Source organism: Neomonachus schauinslandi, chromosome 12 (genome assembly GCF_002201575.2).
Source record: "Neomonachus schauinslandi chromosome 12, ASM220157v2, whole genome shotgun sequence".
NCBI classification, from domain to species: Eukaryota; Metazoa; Chordata; class Mammalia; order Carnivora; family Phocidae; genus Neomonachus; species Neomonachus schauinslandi.
Window position 1 is genome coordinate 71,401,154 of NC_058414.1, and position 20,521 is coordinate 71,421,674.

At 40.5% G+C, this 20,521-nt stretch overlaps 1 protein-coding gene across 1 annotated transcript in view; it reads left to right on the forward strand.

Moving 5' to 3' along the window:
* The first annotated feature begins 6,036 nt into the window (after window positions 1–6,036).
* Window positions 6,037–20,521, forward strand: part of MDFIC (MyoD family inhibitor domain containing) — an 88,667-nt gene continuing 74,182 nt past the window's right edge. The window contains exon 1 of the mRNA XM_021699310.2: window positions 6,037–6,279. Within this exon, the coding sequence (XP_021554985.1) occupies window positions 6,195–6,279 (85 nt within the window). The 5' untranslated portion in view covers window positions 6,037–6,194. The remainder of the gene's footprint in view (window positions 6,280–20,521) is intronic.

The following is a 20,521-nucleotide window of genomic DNA, read 5'->3' on the forward strand; positions in this document are numbered from 1 at the left end:
TGCTTTCTTCTTGCTCCTGTCCTGTGGTTGTTGTGTATGTGAGTGTCCCTGTCCCTGTCCCACCCTCCTGCCTGCCCCTAATCCTAGCATTCTACACTAGGAGCTCCTATTGCCTCTGTTTTTGCATAGAGGAAGTATGCAGCGTATGGTTTGACGTACAGTAAATACTCAGTATATGTTTGTTGAGCTTAATGAACTTTGTCTTTATAACCCTTTGTGTGTTAAATGAAGGAGTTGGGCAAGATGGTAGTTTTCAAATGTTTAAAAAGTAGACGGACGGGTTTTCTCACTTAAAAAATTTTAAGGGAAGGATTGATACGTTATGGAGAAAAAGAGGAAAACGCTCTATTTGAAATAAGAATGGGATTCCAGAAACCTGTCCACTTGAATTCTCCTCTTCGAGAAAGCACTAGGAGGTGGAGAAATACAGTTAAAACAAATTGGCCTAGAATCACGGTTGCTCATTTCCCTTGCAGCTATAAAAATGTAATTCTGTGAAAGATATTCTTCCAAGCAGCAACAATTTTTTATGTGAACATTTTTTGGTGAAATTTTTCCTGAAATGTAAAAATACTGACCTGCTTCCCCAAGAAACAGAACGCAGTACTAATGTAACGGAATCTTCCTTAATGACTAGACCCTCGTTAGGAACGTTCACCGTTTCACTGGACTGAATTCACAAAGGCACTGTTATGACGTGTTTATTTTCCTGTATCTTCCCTATCTGTCATCTGCCATTTCTTCTGCTGTCATTTTTTCTGACCTAATAGCTCCCTTAGCTAATGTCTTTTTCTCAAAGCCCCTGCGCCCTAAATTTTTTGTGAGCTAAGACATAGAAAATCAAGTTTGCTTAGAGGTGTGTGTTCACAAAAAAAAAAAAAAAAGAATTTGAGAAAGTTGATGGCCATTGTGTTGGCATGATGTGAAGGTCATGAAGATTATTTTTGGTATTTAGAGTCTTAGGGTTATTTCCTAGTTTCTATGTCCCTGGGTTTTGGGTTTGCTAAAGTCACACTTCCACATAAATGAGGTAGGTATATATGTTTTCAAGAAAAACTAACCTTGATACAATCTGGGATTGACTGAATGGATGAACCTTAAATGATTTGAAGCATTTAAACCATTATTTTTTTTTTACAAAGCAAATGATAGAATATTTTTTAGTATGAACCCCTAATGTATACTTATAAATGATATACAAGTGCTTTTGTACTAATGTGTTATATACATTATAAAAACATACTCAAAGATAGAAATTACAAATAATAAAATAAAAACAAATACAAATGTTCATATTAAAAATTTTTCTCATTATTCTTTCACATTGCAGAGAATTCTCTTGTGCACCCCCTGGGAGGCATGCACAGTGAGACAGTGGGCTTCTAGAACTCTGGTTAAGATTACTATGTGAGGATAGTTACTTTGACTTGAGCTATGCTAATCAGCCTCTGCCCAAGTGAAAACTAACTTAGCTGCTTTTCAAGACCTCAAATCAAAATTTTTAGCTCCTGAGCCTTAAATGTGGCCTAGTATATAGTAGGTGCCCAATAAATGTTTGATGAATGTTGAATGAGGGGTGAAGATTAAGTAGTCCATAGGGATGCTTTATAAACTCATTTAATTAGTTCATTTTACCTGCTTAGCTCATGTCAGACTTCTTTGACAACATGTTCACATATTCTATCATCACTAGTGTGTATATCACTAGGCAGAAATGGCTGCAATACACATTGAGATTTCAGTGGTAGAGGGCTTTGAATCAGGGCTCGAGCATTCAATTGTAATGGAAGGCTGGCGCCAGGGACAGTTTCCACCCATCCAGATCATTATAGTATGAGGCGTGGCAAAACCTGGTTGAACGAAGACCATCATATGATACCCATGGGCATCTGGGAGGCTGGGTGGGTACTGGCGGTCGTAGTAACTAGATAATGGTTCTCAAGCCAGGGAGAAAACAGGAGTATGACCTTGGGAAGGCTGTGGAGAAAGGGAGAGGGGCCAGTGAGGACACACTTGTATTGAGTTTCAGGGCATAGCTGGGTCTTCGGCCTTCTTCCCTTACACTACATGTTCATCTTGGACGCTCATAACTTCTAGCCAGTGAAGTACCATCTATGGGCTTATGTTCCCAACACCTATCCAGCAACCTTCTGGATGCTTCCAATTAGCTGTCTCGGAGGTACTTCAGACACTACATGATCTACATGATTAATTCAGCTTTTCCCGAACCTGCTTCTCCTAAATGTTTCCATCTCCATGGGTAGTATTACCACCCTCCACCTAGGTGCAGAAAGCTGAAAGTCACCTTTCATTCCTCTGGCTCCCCACCTTTTGTCTCTATTTGGTTTCATTCCCACCATCAGCATCATCCCTTCCCTCCTTATTGGACTCCTGAGCTCTAGTCTCAGTGCCTCCAAGCTGTTTTACACATTATGCTGTTATAAAGGGAAATTTGGGCAATAAATTCTCCTTGTTCAAGGTTAGTACGATCCCTGTTTTTCTCCCCAGCTCCATCCCCGTCACCGTCCCCCCTTCCATTGGTTATCCTCTGACATTGAACGTCTTCAGTTCTTCAGAGATGCTTGGCTGCCCTCCACCCTCTGGGCTGCCACCCACATGGCTCCTTCTACCTGGAACAGTCTGTTTCTCCTCTTTGCACTTTCTCCTTCTGGTCTTAGCAGAGACATAATTTTTTCCAGGAACTTTCCCTCGGTTCCTAGACCAGACTGCATCTCCCAGCTAGGTTACGATCCTAGCATCCCAGAACTTCCCTTGCCATGCCCCTCAGCAGCTCTGTTGTTAAGTGGTTGTGTAACCATACTTCCTTCTAGACCGTGAACTCCACGGGCAGTGGTCCCATTTATCATCTTCATTGCTGTGTCCCCAGCACCTACCACAGTGCCTTCCACCTCCATACATATTTGTTGAATCGAAGAATGAGAGAATGAGGGCATGGAGTGCTGCTCATGAGGAACCAAGCTAAGCGATTAGTCAGAATGAACAAATACAGCAAGGGATGGAGTAAATGGGCAGCTTGGGGAACACCTAGGAGCCTGCACTTAATTTCTGGTCTGTCAGATGCTGCCTTTATACCTTCCAGAGGGAAGACCTGAGTTTGCCTAAACAAGTGAGATAGTCTGCCTTATAGTCAGATAGGTCTGAGTTCTAAATTCTAGCAATGCAATCCTGGGAAGTTAGTGGTGGAGCTGATGTAAAAATTCATTGAGAAAGTTTGTGTAAAGCACATTCATGGTTACCTGGTATGTTGATGTGGCCGTAGTGATCTCGTCATCATGCCATGCTCAGTGTAACCCCTCGAAATGCTTCTGCTGTCTAATAACAGTTAACACTTTTGAGCATCTATCCTCATATCTGACATGCTATAGGAGAATTATCTTTTTATATTTTTAATTTCTATTTTAATTATTTTATAATTATTTTTATAATTATCTTACTAGCCCTCCTGAGGCTCTGTGAAGAGTTTCTCTTATCATCCTTACCTTATGAGGCAACCAAGGCAGAGTTTGACTAAGTTGCCCAAAGTCACACAGCTGAACAAGATACAGCGTTTGACCATCATGGTGATTTTACAACTCAGCCTCACATTTATTCCTATTTTTATTTAAATTTTACTTCTTCCCCATAAAAAAGTAAGATGTTTAAAGTCAAGAAGTATTGATTGAATCACCTACTATGTGTGCAACATTAAGTACTCTGTGAAATTACCAAATACTTATCACCGACTATAACTTTCTAAAACAGTGGTATAACTTCTTGATATTCATGGACTTTACCATCTTTGTGAGGGGATCAAAAAAAAAAAAAGGAGTCAAGGAAATAGTAAGAAAGGGATAAAACAGAATCTTTCAGAGTGGTTACTTCCTATCCTGTTCCTTTGATTGCAGATAACACTGCAGTATGCAGTGATGCTTTGTAAATGTTCATACTTTAATGGTAATGCAGTGATATTCAGAGCTGATCTGCTCCCATCAAGTAGATTCCAGGGCGCCTGGGTGGCTCAGTTGGTTAAGCGACTACCTTTGGCTCAGGTCATGATCCTGGAGTCCCTGGATGGAGTCCCGCATTGGGCTCCCTGCTCGGCAGGGAGCCTGCTTCTCCCTCTGACCCTACCCCCTCTCATGTGCTCTCTCTCTCTCTCTCATTCTCTCTGGCTCAAATAAATAAATAAAATCTTTAAAAAAAAAAAAAAAGTAGATTCCAGAGTCCAGGCCCCTGTACAAGTTTTCAGGAAAGTTAAGGCACTTTTATGCATACCATATCTGAAACCTCTACACTAACAATAAACAGAAGGAAAAAAAATGTGTTAGTCATAGGTCATTAGGGAAAATGTCATTTGGTTTTTGGTGAGTATGGTCTGAATAACTGTCATCAGAAACTTGAAAGGCTGTGTTTTTCAGGTTTAACTGAAAGTAAGTTTGGTTGCACTCACTCTAAAGTTAAGAAACAGATCTTGTCACTCAATTCCAATTGGTTTTTTGAAGAAATGAGATTCCAGGGATATTAATTAATGATAAACCTAGAAAGATATATCCAGTGCACATTTTCTTTGATTTTGTAACATGGTTGTGATTCCTCTCTTGTTTTAGAGATTCAAAGAATGAGTTTGTTCTACCTTTTTTACAAATGAATTCTGCATTTCACTTACAATGAATGAAAAAAAAGAGCACAAGTTATTTGAATGTATTATTAAAGTACTTTCTATCTGCAAATTACTTTGTACTTGTTATTCTAGACTCATCAGATTAAGCTACAATCAGAACGTCTGAGAGTCCCTCGGCTTTTTACTTCCGACCACAAGTTTATCTCGCCACAGAAGCCATTCAGTGTGTATGTAGTAGGCCTGGCTTGGGGCCCTGGGCCTCGGCGTCCTCCTTAGCGTCAACCGCGTCAGCCTGGATGCCTCCAGTTGATCCAAGCAAGTGCAACTGGTTTTACAGATCTAGGATCCTGTTTGACCAGAATAAAGGCTTGAAAAAGAGCATAAAGGTAACTTAAGAGGCACAGAGTAAGAATTTAAACACTCTGCTAAGGGTCACGGTTTCAAAACCACACCTTTGCTATCCACCAGTAAAGTTCGAGAAAGACTTGTACTTTTTTTGGTTTTGCGTTGTCCACCCTAAAGGTTTCTCCTTCACTCACATAGTTCCCAGAGCTTCCAGTAGGTCTGGGACAGGATTGGGAAGAAAGGCTGGGAGAGAGGGGTTGGGGTGAGTCTGGGCAGGAAGATGCCCGGGCAGCCAGAGGACCAGCCAACTCCCTCCTTTCTCCCAGCCCCTAGAAGAACCCCTTGCTCAGAGCCAGCCCATTCGAGCTTGGCCTCCTGACCCAGACAGCTTGGGCGCAGAGGGAGCCCACGTTGCACCGCCCCCAGCCTTGGGCCACCTGCCAAGAGTTCGAGGCCGCCCGATCCGGATATGATGAAAAAGAGCAACAGAGGGAGAAGTGTTTCAGGAGTGAAGGGGCGGAGGGCGGGGTGGGGGGAAAGAGAGGCAGAGGGGGCACAGTCCCCCTCGGAGGGGAACGGGCCGGACTGAGCTGGTTGGAAAGAGGGGGCGGAGAGCGCGGAGTGAGAGGAGCGGCCCCTGGCGCAGTTGCCGCCGCTGCAGTGTCTGGGCTGAGCCCGAGGGAGGCGGGGAGGGACGCGCACGGGCGGCCGCCACTGCTGCCGGGCCACTGGGGCGAGATGCGGCTGCTGCCGGAGCTTCGCTAACTTTCCGGGCGGAAGAGGAGGAGGAGGAGGAGGAAGAAGGGGCTTTGAGAGAGTTTGGGGCGGGGGGGGGGGGGGGGCGGGGGGGGGGGGGGGCTGCCGGGTCAGGAGGAGGAGGGGTTTGGTCCCCTTCCCCAAGCTTCCAGATCTAGTCTCCCTTCCCTACCCCCCCTTCACTGCCTCCCGCCCACAGCCGCCTCTCCCCCCGCCCCCCACTGTCAACGTGCGGGGTAGCAGTTTTCCTCCTGGGTTTCAAATCAAAACTTCTCCGGGGTGGGGTTTGGGGGAGGGAAACGGAGGGGGAGGGAACGTCCTGCAGGGGTGGTGTGCTGGTCTCTAAAAACACTTTTTTTTTTGTCCGCCAGAAGCAGTTCGTTCTCCGCACACAACACCTAAGAGCCCTTCGTGGTCCTCCCGGGGGCGGAGAGCTAGGCGGCAGCGCGGCGCGGGCTCGGTGGAGCGGCCCATGTCCGGCGCGGGTGAAGCCCTCGCTCCCGGGCCCCAGCGCGGGGCCGAGGCGGGCGGCGGCCGGCTGGGCGCCCCAGCCCAGGGTGAGTGCCTGCTTGCAAGTTGCAAGCCGCTTTGTCATTGTTGCATTTTTAAAATTTGTTCACACATTTACTGATTGGGGGAGGGGGGTGGAGGTTGGTGCGGTGAGGACGGATTCTCACCTCGTTACTTGGGAACTTTTGCACACTTGGTGTTACTCAAACAAGTTCTCCAGGACTCCTGCCCTACCTAGATCAACAACCGGATAAGAGGGCGGGGTCCGCTGGTCCTTCCACTCCCCCTTCCTTTGGCTGCGGGGAAACTGGATGACAGGATTGCTTCTTTCTTAAGCATATGCATTTTGGGGCCTAAGACTCAAATGTGTGGGATCCCTCCCTCCCCTGCTTCACTTCAGTTCTCGAGTCTTCATCAGATCCCGGTCTTCTGAACAAGCATGCACTGTCCGTTCCTCTTTCTGATTCTTGTGGGCCACTCTGCGACTCAGTTGATGATCCAGGTTTCTGTGACAAATTGCTTTGGAATGGCTCACGCATATGTTTCAATAACTGTTTTGTTTTGAAATAAACATGCTTTAAAAGAAACACTTTCCAAGAATGAATTAGCTCCTTTGTGTTCTTCCAAAGTGTAAACACAGGGAACCTGTAAAGAAACTAATCTTGTTTGTGGGAAACATCCCTAACAAGCTTATAAACAAGACAGGCAGTATCTTTTTTCTCTTGAAGGTGACATACTTCAGGTTTTCAATGGCGACAGTGAACAAGGGCCTTACTCTCCAGATGCATTTTCCTCTAAGGGTGGCTCCGATTTAAAAAGTTCTGGGACTGATATAAGCTAAATAATTTTCTAGGTCTCAGAAACCTACTTCATACTCTTGATTTTAAGCATATCTGATAGCTTTTCTTTTTCTTTGACAATAATGTAGTGAGCTTCTTGGGGTTGTTCTTTTGTTTGTTTTGTTTTTGTTTTTGTTTTAAGGCAGCAGAAATGGAAAAGAAGAAGTTAATGTTGAATTCAGAAGAGGTGAAAGCAGAAAACATCCATGGCTAAATTAGAATGTTCTGGTATTCAGGGCTGTTAAATTGAATTATGTTTATCATTGCTTTTTGTTTCTAAACAGTGACTCATTTTTTTTTCTAAAGAGAAAATAGAGCAAATCAGAGAGCTTGAATGATCAACATATTTTCCCAGAAGCAGCCCACGTTCTGCACATGCTATTGCCAACATAGTCATTTTCCGGTTAGGCATGCCCTTCATAGTCTTATCGACTCATTGATGTTTATGTTCACACTTGAGCTGTTAATCACTATTGTTAAACAATGCTTATGTCAAAATCCACATCAAATATACTACAGAAACAATTGATTTAATATAGTGATACCTACAGTGTCTAACTTTAATGCATCTTTAGAGTCAGAACTTGCAGTGGTACTGAATATACATGTGCAGATGCAGTGCTGTAGAATACCACATGATCTGACACTAAGAAGTGGGCATCTAGAATGGTCTGAGCTGCAGTTGACTGCATATAACACGTTATCAGTGTGGAAACTCTTGGGTTATATTGTACCTGAAAATTGACTTACCATCAGCAACATAGTTACATACTGCTTTGTTATTAGTTGATCTTTGACTCACAACATCCTTTAAATAGGCATTAAGTGTAATATAAAGTTAATTTTTTAAAAAGAAAATCCTCAGAATCTTGTTATAATATCATGTCTCAAACAAGCAGATTTCATAAGGTGTATTGAAAGAAAAAAAAAAAATTGGAGCCATTGGGTAGAATAAAAGCTTCAAGATCCTGCCTTCCGTTTTTAAGTTGGTTTTATTGATAAAGACATTAGTGAAGAGAGCAGCTTTGCTCACAGAGCACCCTACTCTCAAGCTCTTGCTTGAGTTTTTATCCTCTTCCTTCTGTCCTTGGATTCTTTTACCATACTTTCAGAAGAATAGTTTAATCATTCTCTGGTAAGTTGTGGCTGCTTAGTTAATGGAAACTTAATTTAAAATTTTTATATATTAAAATCAGAAAAATGGAGTGTTTTATGAAAATTAGCAGAAAATACCTTTTCATGAGGGGAACGTATAAGGTCAAGTCTTCCTTTGTAAGCAAAGATACATAGATGACAAGATAAAACCTATATGTATATTATTGGATTATGGTGAGATATCCATACTGCTAACTAAGGACCTACAATGTTAAAGTTAAAAGACATTTTAGGGGGTCTCTAGTGAACTCACCATCAACTCTAGAATCCCTTTCTCCATTCTTTCAGATGGTTAGTTAGACCCCAAAGTGTAGCTCGTTCTACTCATCAGCATTCAGAGTTAGGAAGGTTTTTCGTATTAAAAGTATAGTTCTCTCTCTTCAAAATTTCTACTCTTTTCCTGTGATTCTGCAAGGAGAATTCTATTGCTTTGACAGCATTAAAAATATTTTCTGTGTATTTTGAAAATTGTTACAGAGTAAGGACATAAGCTCATATGCTCCAGGCTATAAGAGGGAACCAGGACCCAGGACAGGTGTCAGAAGATAGGGAGCAGCAGGGATTGCGGGCGGTGGGATGGTGCATGGGTCAGGAGGCAGTACGGCTCCACTCCAGCGCATTGTTGCCATTGGGGCTAGTATTTTCCAGTATTTCAAGAGACACTGGAAATACAGATTTTTTATGTATTGTCTCTCCCTTTTGAAAAGTTGGCAATTGATTAAATACAATTTTTGTCCAGGCCAACAAAGCAACTACACTTTCAGGCTGGAAATGGCCTCTAGGCAGCTGATCTGTTATCTCTGTTACAGAAAATAAAACGTAAACATGTATTTATAACTCTTTCCCTATTTATGCAGAGTACTTGCATAAATGTCTTAGTAGGTGAAGGATGATTTGATCCAAACTTAATTTTGTTTTAAGAGAGCATGGATCCTAATACATTGTATGTTAATTCACTGAATTTAAATTTAAAAAGAGTGGCTCTTGTGTCTGTGGTTCATCAAATTGTCATTTATTTTTCTTTTTTGGATGAGACATCTTAAAATTCATTGTGTTATCAACATGGAATATGTAGGTACTTACCTTTTGGTGCAGTAGTTACTAGAATCCATGCAGTGGAAAGAGCTTTTTAATTAAGTGCTTCATTCATACATTTGTGACTTGTAACTAGAAGGATTTTTAGAAATAAAATGGCTCACTTTTTAGAAAGGATGCCCAAAGAATTTAAGTGACTTGGCCAAGGTCTCATGCAGTCAGTAGAAATCAGGGTAGAACCACAAATTGCAGAATATATGTCATTGTGATAAATGTGGTTGAAGTAGAGAATCAATATAACTTTCCTACGGATGGATGAATTGGAGATAATAGGCTTTGGATACTGTGAATCACTTGAGCCTGTGCCAGTCGCTGCGTCACCCCCCCCGCCCCCCACACACCCCATTGCATTTGCCAAGACTTAGACTGTTGGACTGTGAGTGCTGGAATATATTTTAATGTGATAATGTGTGATTTAATGCACTCTTCTCTCTTGGGAGAGTCCTCTGAGACTATTAGGCAGACTTTTCATAGCAGGATGCAAAATGCCAGTGAAGTTAATTAAAAATAATTTAAAATAGAAGCTAGGGAGAAAATCTTCAAGTTGAAATTACATAAGAAGAGCTTTGACTTAGAAGCTTAGCTGAGTTGTCAGGAGTTTATAGTGGCTAATCAGATTTCCTTTATGGGAAGCCTGTTTATTTCATTTTATACAATGTATGCTTGTAATACCCATATTCTTCTTGTATCATATTGTTTTATCCTTCTGATTAAGGATGGCATTTCTCAAAGTGTGTCATCTTTGGATAGCTTCTATCTCTGGTTCCAGTCGGGGGTGATTCTGCTTCCAAGGGACATTTGGCAACATCTGGAGACATGTTTAGTAGATAGATGGGGAGTGGAGTGGGTCCTCCCAGGATCTAGTGGGTAGAAGCCAGGGATAATGCTAAATATCTTACAGTGCACAGGACAGAACAGCCCCTTACAACAAAGAATTATCTGGCCTTAGAATGTCAGTAGTGTTGAGATGCTATCCTGATCTCTCAAGGCAACTGGCATTTTGGGCCTCACTCTAGACTTAAAGAATCCATCTCTGGGTGGAAGGCTCAAGAATCTGCATATTTAACAGGCTCCAGGTGCTCTTTATCTCTGGTTGAGAATCATTGTTTTAGAGTCTTTTATCTGTAGAAAGACAAGTTATCATAGATTTCTAAGAAGTCTCTTTTTTAGTAGAAAGGCTTCAGAAATCTTTAAAAAAGTCTCTCTTTTTTCAAGTTCCAAATTTTCAATCCTATCACTATATTACTGTTCTTCAGCATTTTTATTACATACCCCAATTAATAAAAATAATGGTGAGTATTCATCTTCAAAGAATTTTCTAAAATTCTGTGTACCATCATACAACCGTATTGTGAACATTAGAAAAATACATAAATAAGAGTTGTAAGCGGATAAAGCTAAGTGAAATAGATAATAAGGAAAAGAGTGCATAATTTGCACATTAGTTGTGTTTCTTTGTAAGTTGGAGTTTTAGAATCTCAATGATCCTTTCTCATAAAAACAGTGATCGATTGAACCTTGTTATGTGACAAGTACAGCGAGAAATAGATGGAATGAAATTAGGGCCTCACAGAATGCTAGGGAATCGCATACATTCACCCATAACTATAATGCAAGGTAGACTGATTGGTACTATAACAGATGTACAAAGAAAGTATGATGGCAGAACATGGGAGAGAGAAAGTATCTCTAGCTGGGGCATTTGGAAAAACGTCAAGGAAAACTTTTGATTTGAGCTGGATGAAGAAGCGTGATGGTAGGACTCAGCTCTGTGGAGATGGATGGTGGAAAACAGCTTGGAGGGGATTACTACAGAATGCTAAGTACTTCACTAAGCCCACTGTATGGGTTGTATGAAGAAACAAAGAGTGAGATAAGGTTGAGAAGATAAACTAAAGTGATTTTGAGGACGGCCCTAATTCTCGCCTGGGTGTTTGTATATCCTTTCTGGAGGCAGTGGTGAAACATTGAAAGTTCTTGAGAAGGGGAAAGACAGGACCAAATTGGTGTTTTTAGAAAAATAAATCTAGTGGCAGTGCAAAGGATGATGTTGGGCGGGGGGTGCAAGAGTGAAGGTAGTGATTATACAGGAGGCTATGCCAGTCATCTGACAAAAGAGGACATAGGGCAGCACCAGTAGGAATGGAATTGAGAAAATGAGTTTAAGAACAATAGCAAAAGTAGGATAGAGTTCTACCTAGCTGTGAGAGCCCCTTGAGGGCTTTGATTTTTACTTATCATCTGTGAATCTCCTAAAGCACAGTGTCCAAATTTTATTGAATTCAACTGATAGTTGGGCAACATATTTAATATGGGAGATGCTGGAAAGGTAAAAATTTAAGGTAGTCCACGGGTTCGCCTTTTTAGCTTCAGTGGTAACATAGGAGGAGCTGTTGAGTCCTCTTTTGATCATGTTGGTTCCTGGAACTTACCGCTTGCCATGATAGCCAGTAAATCACCGAAAAGTAGGACTTACCCCTGGGAGAGTGGTGAGTGGTAAGAGTTCACCACCAGGTAGCTGATGGATGGGTACAAGAGTCAGAGAGAGGACTGAGGAGCAGATTTGGAGGCATGGCCACACTTAGGGAGGAGAAGGAAAAGAATGCAGGAAGAGAGTCCATAAGGATTGGTCACTGAAGCATTAGAGGTTTAGTGGTTGTGGAAGATGAAAGAAGTGGTTTGGTAAGAGAGAAGCAAGGTGTATAGAGAGCTTCTGCTGGACGGGTAGATTTTGAGCATGCTTACCACATGCTAATGGAAAGAAATCTAGGGGATAGAGAGACTGAAGATGTAAGGGTATGGAGTACAGTGGTGGTGTGGGTGTGTAATTGCAAGAGTAAAATTCTGGGACCGAATGGGACAGAGACCAGTCTTAGGAAAGTAGAGAATGTTCCCTTTTCAGATGGGCATGGGAGAAAATGATGAGTGATAATTTAGAGAAAGTTTGATACGAAAAAGAGATCATGGGAGGCCTCGATCTTCTCAGCAAAGTAGATGGTAACATTTGCTGAGAGCAAGGCTGGGGGGCGGTTAGGATGAGTCGAGAAATTTGAGATGAGTGGAAAAGATTTCAAAGAATGAAGTATTCAAGAGGGATTCAATCTGGGGCAAACAAAAGGGCTGCTCAGTAACACTGAGGGCTTAACTAAGAATGAATGGCATGAATTTTTAGTGGACAAGGTCAGCATGGTTGATTGCCTTTCTCAGCAAGGAGCAGGAGGGAGCTTGAGAATAGAAGCTGATAGAATGAATTTTTGGAATTAGCATAGGGTTGGAGGGTGGCAGGGTAGAAGCAGTGGGGGACAAGGGAGGAGGATTACACATGTGTGGGAAGAATATGTTTGTTCTAACTAAGCTTGTGTTCTAGGGTATATGGGGAGCCGGAGAGACCAGAAGTGCAGTTGGCAGGAGAAGGTTTCTGGCCAGCAAGAACCGTGCCTGTTGGCCTTGCTTGGTCACTTAACATATAAGGATTTTTTATTAAAACAAACAAATGAAAACACACACACGCGTGCGTGTGTGTGGATATATATGTATGTATGTATATATGTTTATATGTATGTATGTATAAATTGAATGATCTTTATAGGGCTAGTGGGGAAATTGGAATTTTTGGGTGTGTAAGAGCCTTTCCTGTTTTTTGAACCTTATTTCCTGGATCTTGTTGAGGTGATTTCATGGAAAGTTCTAATAGCTGTGTGCAATTATTTTACTAGCATTATATATATATGTATTTTTAATATTTTTATTTATTTGACAGAGACAGCGAGAGAGGGAACGCAAGTAGGGGGAGTGGGAGAGGGAGAAGCAGGCTCCCCACTGAGCAGGGAGCCCAGTGCGGGGCTCGATCCCAGGACCCTGGAATCATGACCTGAGCTGAAGGCAGCTGCTTAACGATTGAGCCACCCAGGCGCCCCTACTGGCATTATATTTTTTATAATAATAAAAGACTTGGGGAAAATAAGGAAGCATAAATCGACACAATCTAAAGCCATTTGCAAATGGAAAATTAGAATGATACAATAAATAACAATAGAGGAGAACAATTCAACCAAGTTGTCTTTCTGAGATAATGTAATTATTCTACTATATGTAAAGGCAAGGGATGTGATTTTTATGTCTCTGTTTCTAAAGGTCTTTATCATCAGTTTTTATTAAAGGAAGACAGATTCTGCCCTGGCTAGATTCTAGATATTTGGATAGTTGAATGTTGGTGAGTCACTGGAGCAGATGAAGGACGCTTCAGTCCTTCCTGCTGACTTAACCTTACATGTGTTTGTGCACCAGTGTTTTGGATGCTTCTCTCTTTTCTTTATCTTTGTGTCTCTGTCCCTTTTTCCCTTCCTGAAGTTACTTAAACTTTTCGTTTCTTCTTTTCACATCAGCACACATATTCTGAAGAAGGAAAGCTTTTAACTTTGTTTTTGAAATCGAGTTGTATTTTAAAGATTCTAATTTAATCAGTTAGGGTTCACTAAGTAGGAGCTATGAACAGAGTTATTTTAACATTAATTTCGTTTGTGGTTTCTACTTGCAGTCCACTTCTGTTTTCAGATTCACACCCACATGATCTGAAGTACGATGATTCATAGCATGTGCTTTTATGCCTGAATTTTTTAGTAGTTTCAGGAGTCCAGTCTGAAGTTAATTGTCACGCCAGCACATAGATTTCATTATTGACACGTTTGAAGAGAAACCTTGTTAACAAATATTTTTGTGTGTGCCTGCTACGTACAAAGTCCTGTGAAGATTAAAAATGTGTCATGCATGCATCTTTTGCCCACAAGGAATTTATAAAGTAGGTGAGAGAGAGAGGATGAGATATAAATGTGCCAAATTAAATTTTAATTCCTTGCATAAGTATCAATTGAAGAGTCCAGTAAGAACCATGTGACAGATCAGTTGATGGCCAGTTGCCAGCTGATGGGTGCAGTTCTCAAGCACACAAATTCAGAGGTTGAATGAGAAACTCAGAATGGCAAGAAGTCAGTTTTGTCTGGGTTGGATTGTTAGTGACCCCATCTGAAGAACACACAGTTTGTAGGTCTTTTTGGTTTGCCTTATGCAGAGTTGAGCACTAAAAATAAAGCAATTTGTGGTTGAGTAGGTGACAGGCCCTCGGCAGGCAGCTGGCCGAGTACAAAGGAACCGGCTTCCCCTCCAAGATACAGTCCTCCTACTCTTTTCCATGATGGATCAGCCCTTGGTCTTTGGGGCTCTATGAATGTGGACCTACTCTGTTCTTAGTTTTTCCATCACTTAAGTAACATGCATTTTCTGAGGGGTATTACTCTTTATTTCTCACCGAAATGCAAGATGAAATTATGGAGCGTGGGAAAGGTGTAGGAGCTTACATTAAGATGTATACAACGTGAAAATAACTATTCCAACTTTTCATCAATATGCAAAATGAATTTAATTTTTCTTGAGCTAAGGAGTAACATACCCAGTCTTTGTGTTGAAAGTATTTCTGGTTGGAGGAGATAAAGATTGATGGCACTGGTAGTGGGCACTGGAAGAGTCTACATCTGAGAGAAATTGGGACGTTGTAACTAGCTGGGTCTCATAATGATTATGTTGGGGCAGGGAAAAGAGAATTGAAAGATGATTCTGTGAATACCACTGACCAAGATACAGACTACAGTTGGAGAAACAGGGACAGAAGAGAAGCGGTGATGAATTTTAAGAAATGCCGAGTTGGAGTCGCTAAAGATCTATTGATGTAGAGTTGAAACTTAAAATTTGTAGGTCAGGGCATGGGAACAGGCCTAGAATAATGGATCTAAAAGTTCTTCTCTTGGAGGTGGTCATTTTAATGAGGTGGTCAAGTTAATGAGATGACGAAGATTGTGGAGCCAGAATGAGTTGGTTGTCTTAAAGGAGAATCCAAAAAAGGCAGTGTCTCAAAGAAAAGCCAGGTTAGTGAATTCTATGAGAGGCTTCTAGTTTGGGCCTTTAGGAGAATTACCAGAGAGGATACATCCCCTGACCTATAATCTGTGTCTATCATTCTGAAGTCCAAAAAATAAATTCCAATACAGTTCTGATTCTCTTATTTGTGGTTTCACTGCTAAATGAAATGCTCTTCTCCATCCTCTCGCACTTACTTATATCCCCACCTGATAGAACTGAGAGGTAACAGAGAAGATTTTCTTGTGTGTGTGTGTGTTCTAATAAAACTTTATTTATAAAGACAGGGAGTAAGCAGGGTTTGTCCCATGAGCCATAGTTTTTAATCCCTATTTAGATAAGTGCTAGATAGCAGAAATGTTCTATAGCTTGCTCAGAAAAGTTTTAGAATTGTGGTCTTACAACAGTGATCATGAAAAGAGACTAAAGATGGGTGTGTGACTTCATTTGGAAAAAAGGGGAAGATGTCAGAGTCCTCAATTCCTTTTTTGTAATAGGCTTAGTCGATTGCTAAGTAAGAGAACTGCTGTAGTTACGGCCTCTCTGGATTCTCGCAGTCAGACAAAACTCTTTCATAATAGCTTTCTAGACAAGATGAAGAAGACTATCCTGTCCATAAGGGTGGATGTAAAAAAAAAAAAAAAAAAGGCCCTGAAAAGACACTGAAGGAATTGAGGGTGTTTAGCACAGAGAAGGTAAAGACACAAGAGCATGAGATATTAGTTCTAAGACAGGACTGTTACATGGAAGGAAGATTAGACTTGACTTCGATTGCAAAGAGCAAAATATGATGAATCATTGAAAAATACAGGGAAGTAGATTTTAGCCACTTGTGAGGAAAATCTTTGAATTGTCAAAGCAGTCCCAAACCTGGGGTAAGCGGTGTGCTGAGGCTGTGTCCCCGTCCTGGGAGTATTCATGCCTACGCTCCTCAGCTTGTTCTTGGGAATATTGGATGGTGAAGGTATTCATCTGAATTCAGGTTATCAGGTTGGCCCGAGACCTCTAAAAGGCCAGCTAACTCCAAACTCCGTGAGCCTGTGAGTGTTTGGTGTTAGCCTGAGTATACTTGGTTGAAAGAACACAATTGAACATCTATTTGAAGAGGCGGGAGTTTACTATGCCTCAGGGTAAGTCATCCTGAAACTCTGTCTTTAGGACAAGGAACTGTAGGTTTAGATGTCGAAGGGAAGAGATAAAGGTGGCTGAAGCAATGTGTCCTGGTCGCGCGTATCAGCTTGCTGTCACCTCACCTCTCCCTGCTCCTTCTGCCATTTATTTTATTTTATTTATTTATTTATTTATTTTTTTAAAAGATTATTTATTTATTTATTTGACAGAGAGACACAGCGAGAGAGGGAACACAAGCAGGGGGAGTGGGAGAGGAAGAAGCAGGCTTCCCGCAGAGCAGGGGAGCCTGATGCGGGGCTCAATCCCAGGACCCGGGGATCATGACCTGAGCCGAAGGCAGATGCCTTACGACTGAGCCACCCAGGCGCCCCTCTGCCATTTATTTTAGAGCCCTGATTTATTGAGATATTACCGGAACTGTAGCTGCATTTTGTACCTGTGCATTTGCATAGTCGTAGTCAATTGTATATCGATCTGATTTCGGAGTTGTTTTCCACTGTGCTGTGTATAACCCGCTCTGCCTACCCCCAGCCTGTGAACTAGTTGAGTCTGTCATTTGTATCACTCTTGAATGTAAATGCACCATAAGCTTCTGAATGCATAAAAAGCCCTTTGAAGGAATGCATTTTAGATTTTGCTCAGAAGTCTTACTTTTCAAAATATCGGTAACAGTGAATCGATTCAATTGATTTAGGTGTTTATTTCTATAAACTTCATAATGATCTGTGCTTATATAATAACTTTATTGTCTTTACAGAATTATGAAATTTTGTGCACATGCTCATTTATCTGTTAAAAATGCTTTGGTTATCTTAATTTTTTTTGGGCAATGAGATTTTAATCCATTTGAGAGCATTAGGCAAAGCAGGTTGGTTTTGCTGTGCTTCTTGAAGGTCATTAGGCTTGAGGGGTTTGTTTGTTTGTGTTTGATGAGTGAAGAAGTAAAATTCCAGAGCCTCGGGTCGTCCTGAAAGCTGCTTTGTCTTTGGTTTTTAAAGGTTACATTTGGGAAGCATTTGTAGATTTCCACATTGTTCTGAGCCTCTGCGACAAACAGACCCAGATTTTTTACTTTTCTCAGAGATTCTTGTCTTGGATTACTTGAGATTTCATAAACCAGAACACACATAGATCATCTGAAATAATGCTGGTATTTTAATGGAAGAGTAAAAATTGTTTAAAGCAATTTTGTTTTCAGAAAAAGGAGGTCTGAATATAGATTGCATAGCAGTAAGAATATACATCTTACATAGATTGTAAATGATCTGTCATAGATTATTATCAAATATTAAGTTGAATTGGATGAGATCTAACATGCAGAAGCCCCCAAATGTAAGTATAAAGAAAGATACTTATATTCCTTTTCTATATGAATATATGTGTATTTTACCCTAAGTTTTATGAGGTTTTATAAACATTTCTGCCAAGCACCATCATTTATATTAGTCTTTCATGAAGTAAGCAAATGAAGTATGGATAAGAAGTAGAAAATGTATGTGATGGTTGGTTTGTGCATTTACACATACCTCTGCCTAGTTCAGCAGAATATTTCAGGTGGCTTTTAAGAGTGCCTTTTAAAGAAGATTAAAACATAATGAAAATATAGGTACCTAGGAGATCCAAACATGGGGGAAAATTGAAATGTACAGAGAGACTGTAGGGTCAGATTCACTCAGTTTTGTCTGTAAATTTGGGTCAAAAAGAAAGCATTTTTTAAAATATGTTCACCGTGCATCAGGAAAAAAAAAATATAGCTTCTCAGAGAAGGCAATAGTTTTCCTTATACTCCGTCTGGAAACAGATTTCTTGCATGGTTTTTCACATAGGGATTATTGAATAGATTACTGCCCTCAACAGCTCCCATATGATAACTTTTTAAAAGATGCTTAATGTCCTAACAGTTAGCGAACTACTGATAGCAAATGTAGATGAGCCCTTATCATATACCAGAAACTCTGCTTCCCAGGCATGATTCCGTTTCTTTCCCCATACACCTTATGAGATAGATAACTGTTTCTAGTCCTATTTTGACAAAACTAATTTGCCCAGGATCCATAGCATTAGTGGTGGACCCAGGGGCCCTGATTTGAGATCCTCTGCTCTTAACCACTTCTAGTGCAAAGTACAATTTAGAGATGGTATTTCTGTCCCAGGGAACCTAATGAGAGTCTTTTTGTTCATCAGGAAAGAATCAGATACATCTGGAGTTTTACATGACAATATTGTCTCCATTTCTTGGAAGACCGTGGCACATACAGAACTTTATGTTTAAAAGCTCATTAGTAACTTCGACAAACTAATCATCCTCCTCATGCAGCATGACTAGATTTTTACTATTATGTGCTAATAGCATTTAGCTATTGAGATAGTATATTTGCTTGATTACAGACTGATGGAAAGTATATCCCTCTTCAGTAGTTGGAACTGTTGTCTTTTAGAAAGGTTTACGTTTATTGTTTGTACCTACAATAGGCAGAACTGGGACTAGTTATAAATAACCTAATAGCAAATTTATATTCAAAATAAAGAATAACTTACTAACGAACCTAACTGACCAAGAATGGGCTGTGTTTCTTTGTGAGGTGTCATTCCTCGGAATTTTGAAGGGCTGAGTGTTGCAGTGGGTCTTTCTACACTGGCTGCAGTATGAAATTAGCTGAGCTCAAGACGCTTTCCAGCTCTGACTTTTATCCTGTTTTCAACTTAATATCTATCTCTGAGACTCATTCTGTATTCTCATCAGTAAAATGGAGCTAATGTGTTCTTTCTTAAAATATCGTTGATGATTCTGAAGATCAAATGAATATTATATATTAAAGTCCTTTGAAAATTGCTAATACTGTAATTGCAAAAATTAATTAATTTACTCTTTCAACAAAAGGAAGTGTTGTTTCATTTTTAAAAACTTGTTTAACAACCATATACCAGCTGAGTAGCTGTTGTGTGGCATGGAACATAATATAATGTTGTACATACATTATTATCTAATTTGCTTATTTTTAATGCTCTTAGATTTTTCTTCTGTTAATCACCGTTCAACTAGGTTATTCCCCAACTCTCTGAGATAAGTGAAATTCTCATTCTCAAAGTTTTAAATTTGAATAATGTCAACTAGGTAAAATATTATAGAATTTTTAATTAATTGGAAATTCTATTTACCTGGTTCTTTCTCCTTCTTCTTCAGTGGGAATGATTGAGATTAGAGAGAGATTGCTTCTGACCATCCATACCTTTCTTTAGAAAAATAACAAAAAATAAAGTGTATTGATCCTATAAGATAGTCATTTCTGCGTAGGACATATTGTATGTAAATTGATCGCTTAGAATTATTATTTTCCTCTGATTCTTTTGCTTAATTCATGCTTGTTATTTTCTTTGAGAATTAACTCAAATCCAGTGCCTTACAAAGGCTTTTCTTTGATTTCTTCCACTCCATTCTGAATGCCCTTCAATGTGTATATGAAGTTTTGGCTCTATTGGTTAGCCCTTTTGCAGCGTCAGATTAACAGAATTTTAGAGTCAAAAGCCTCTGCAACCATCCAGCTCAATGCCCTCACTTCTGGTTGAAGAAAATGAGCCCCAGCCACACGGCTGGTTAGTTTCTGAGTCAGAATTACAACCTAGTGCAGTTTTTATTACCTTCAGTTTTGTGGTTTCTTGTTTTGTGTGTATGTTGGGTCTCCACAGCTAGAAGATTTTTTTTTGTCAGGGACTAAGGTTTTTGGTTGTTGTTGGGGCTCCCCGCACCACCCCAGCCAAAGATTCTTCTGTACTTCTGTATTCAGAGTAACTAGAATTCTTGGGAAAACAGCCTTTTGGAAGTGGCTGCCAGGCGTAGGCAGTTATTCTCTGGTCTAGTGCTATCTTTTTAAAGTGTCTTCAGTTTTTATTTTAGTTTCTAAAACATGCTTCTATAGTCATCTATTAGTAGAATTGATAAGTGTTATCTATAACTCGGGTTTTGTATTCTCATAGTTCTGGCACGGAGACAGAACTAAATCCCTCTATATGAGTGATGAGGTCAAATTGCATTTTCTCATAACTTAGAATCCTGTGATGAGGTGATGCAAAGCAAGATGTGTATCTCCATGTTGGATAGGCTCTCCTCTAAGTTTTCTCTAAATTGTGTAGAACAGAAGAACTTGGAGCAGAATCCCTC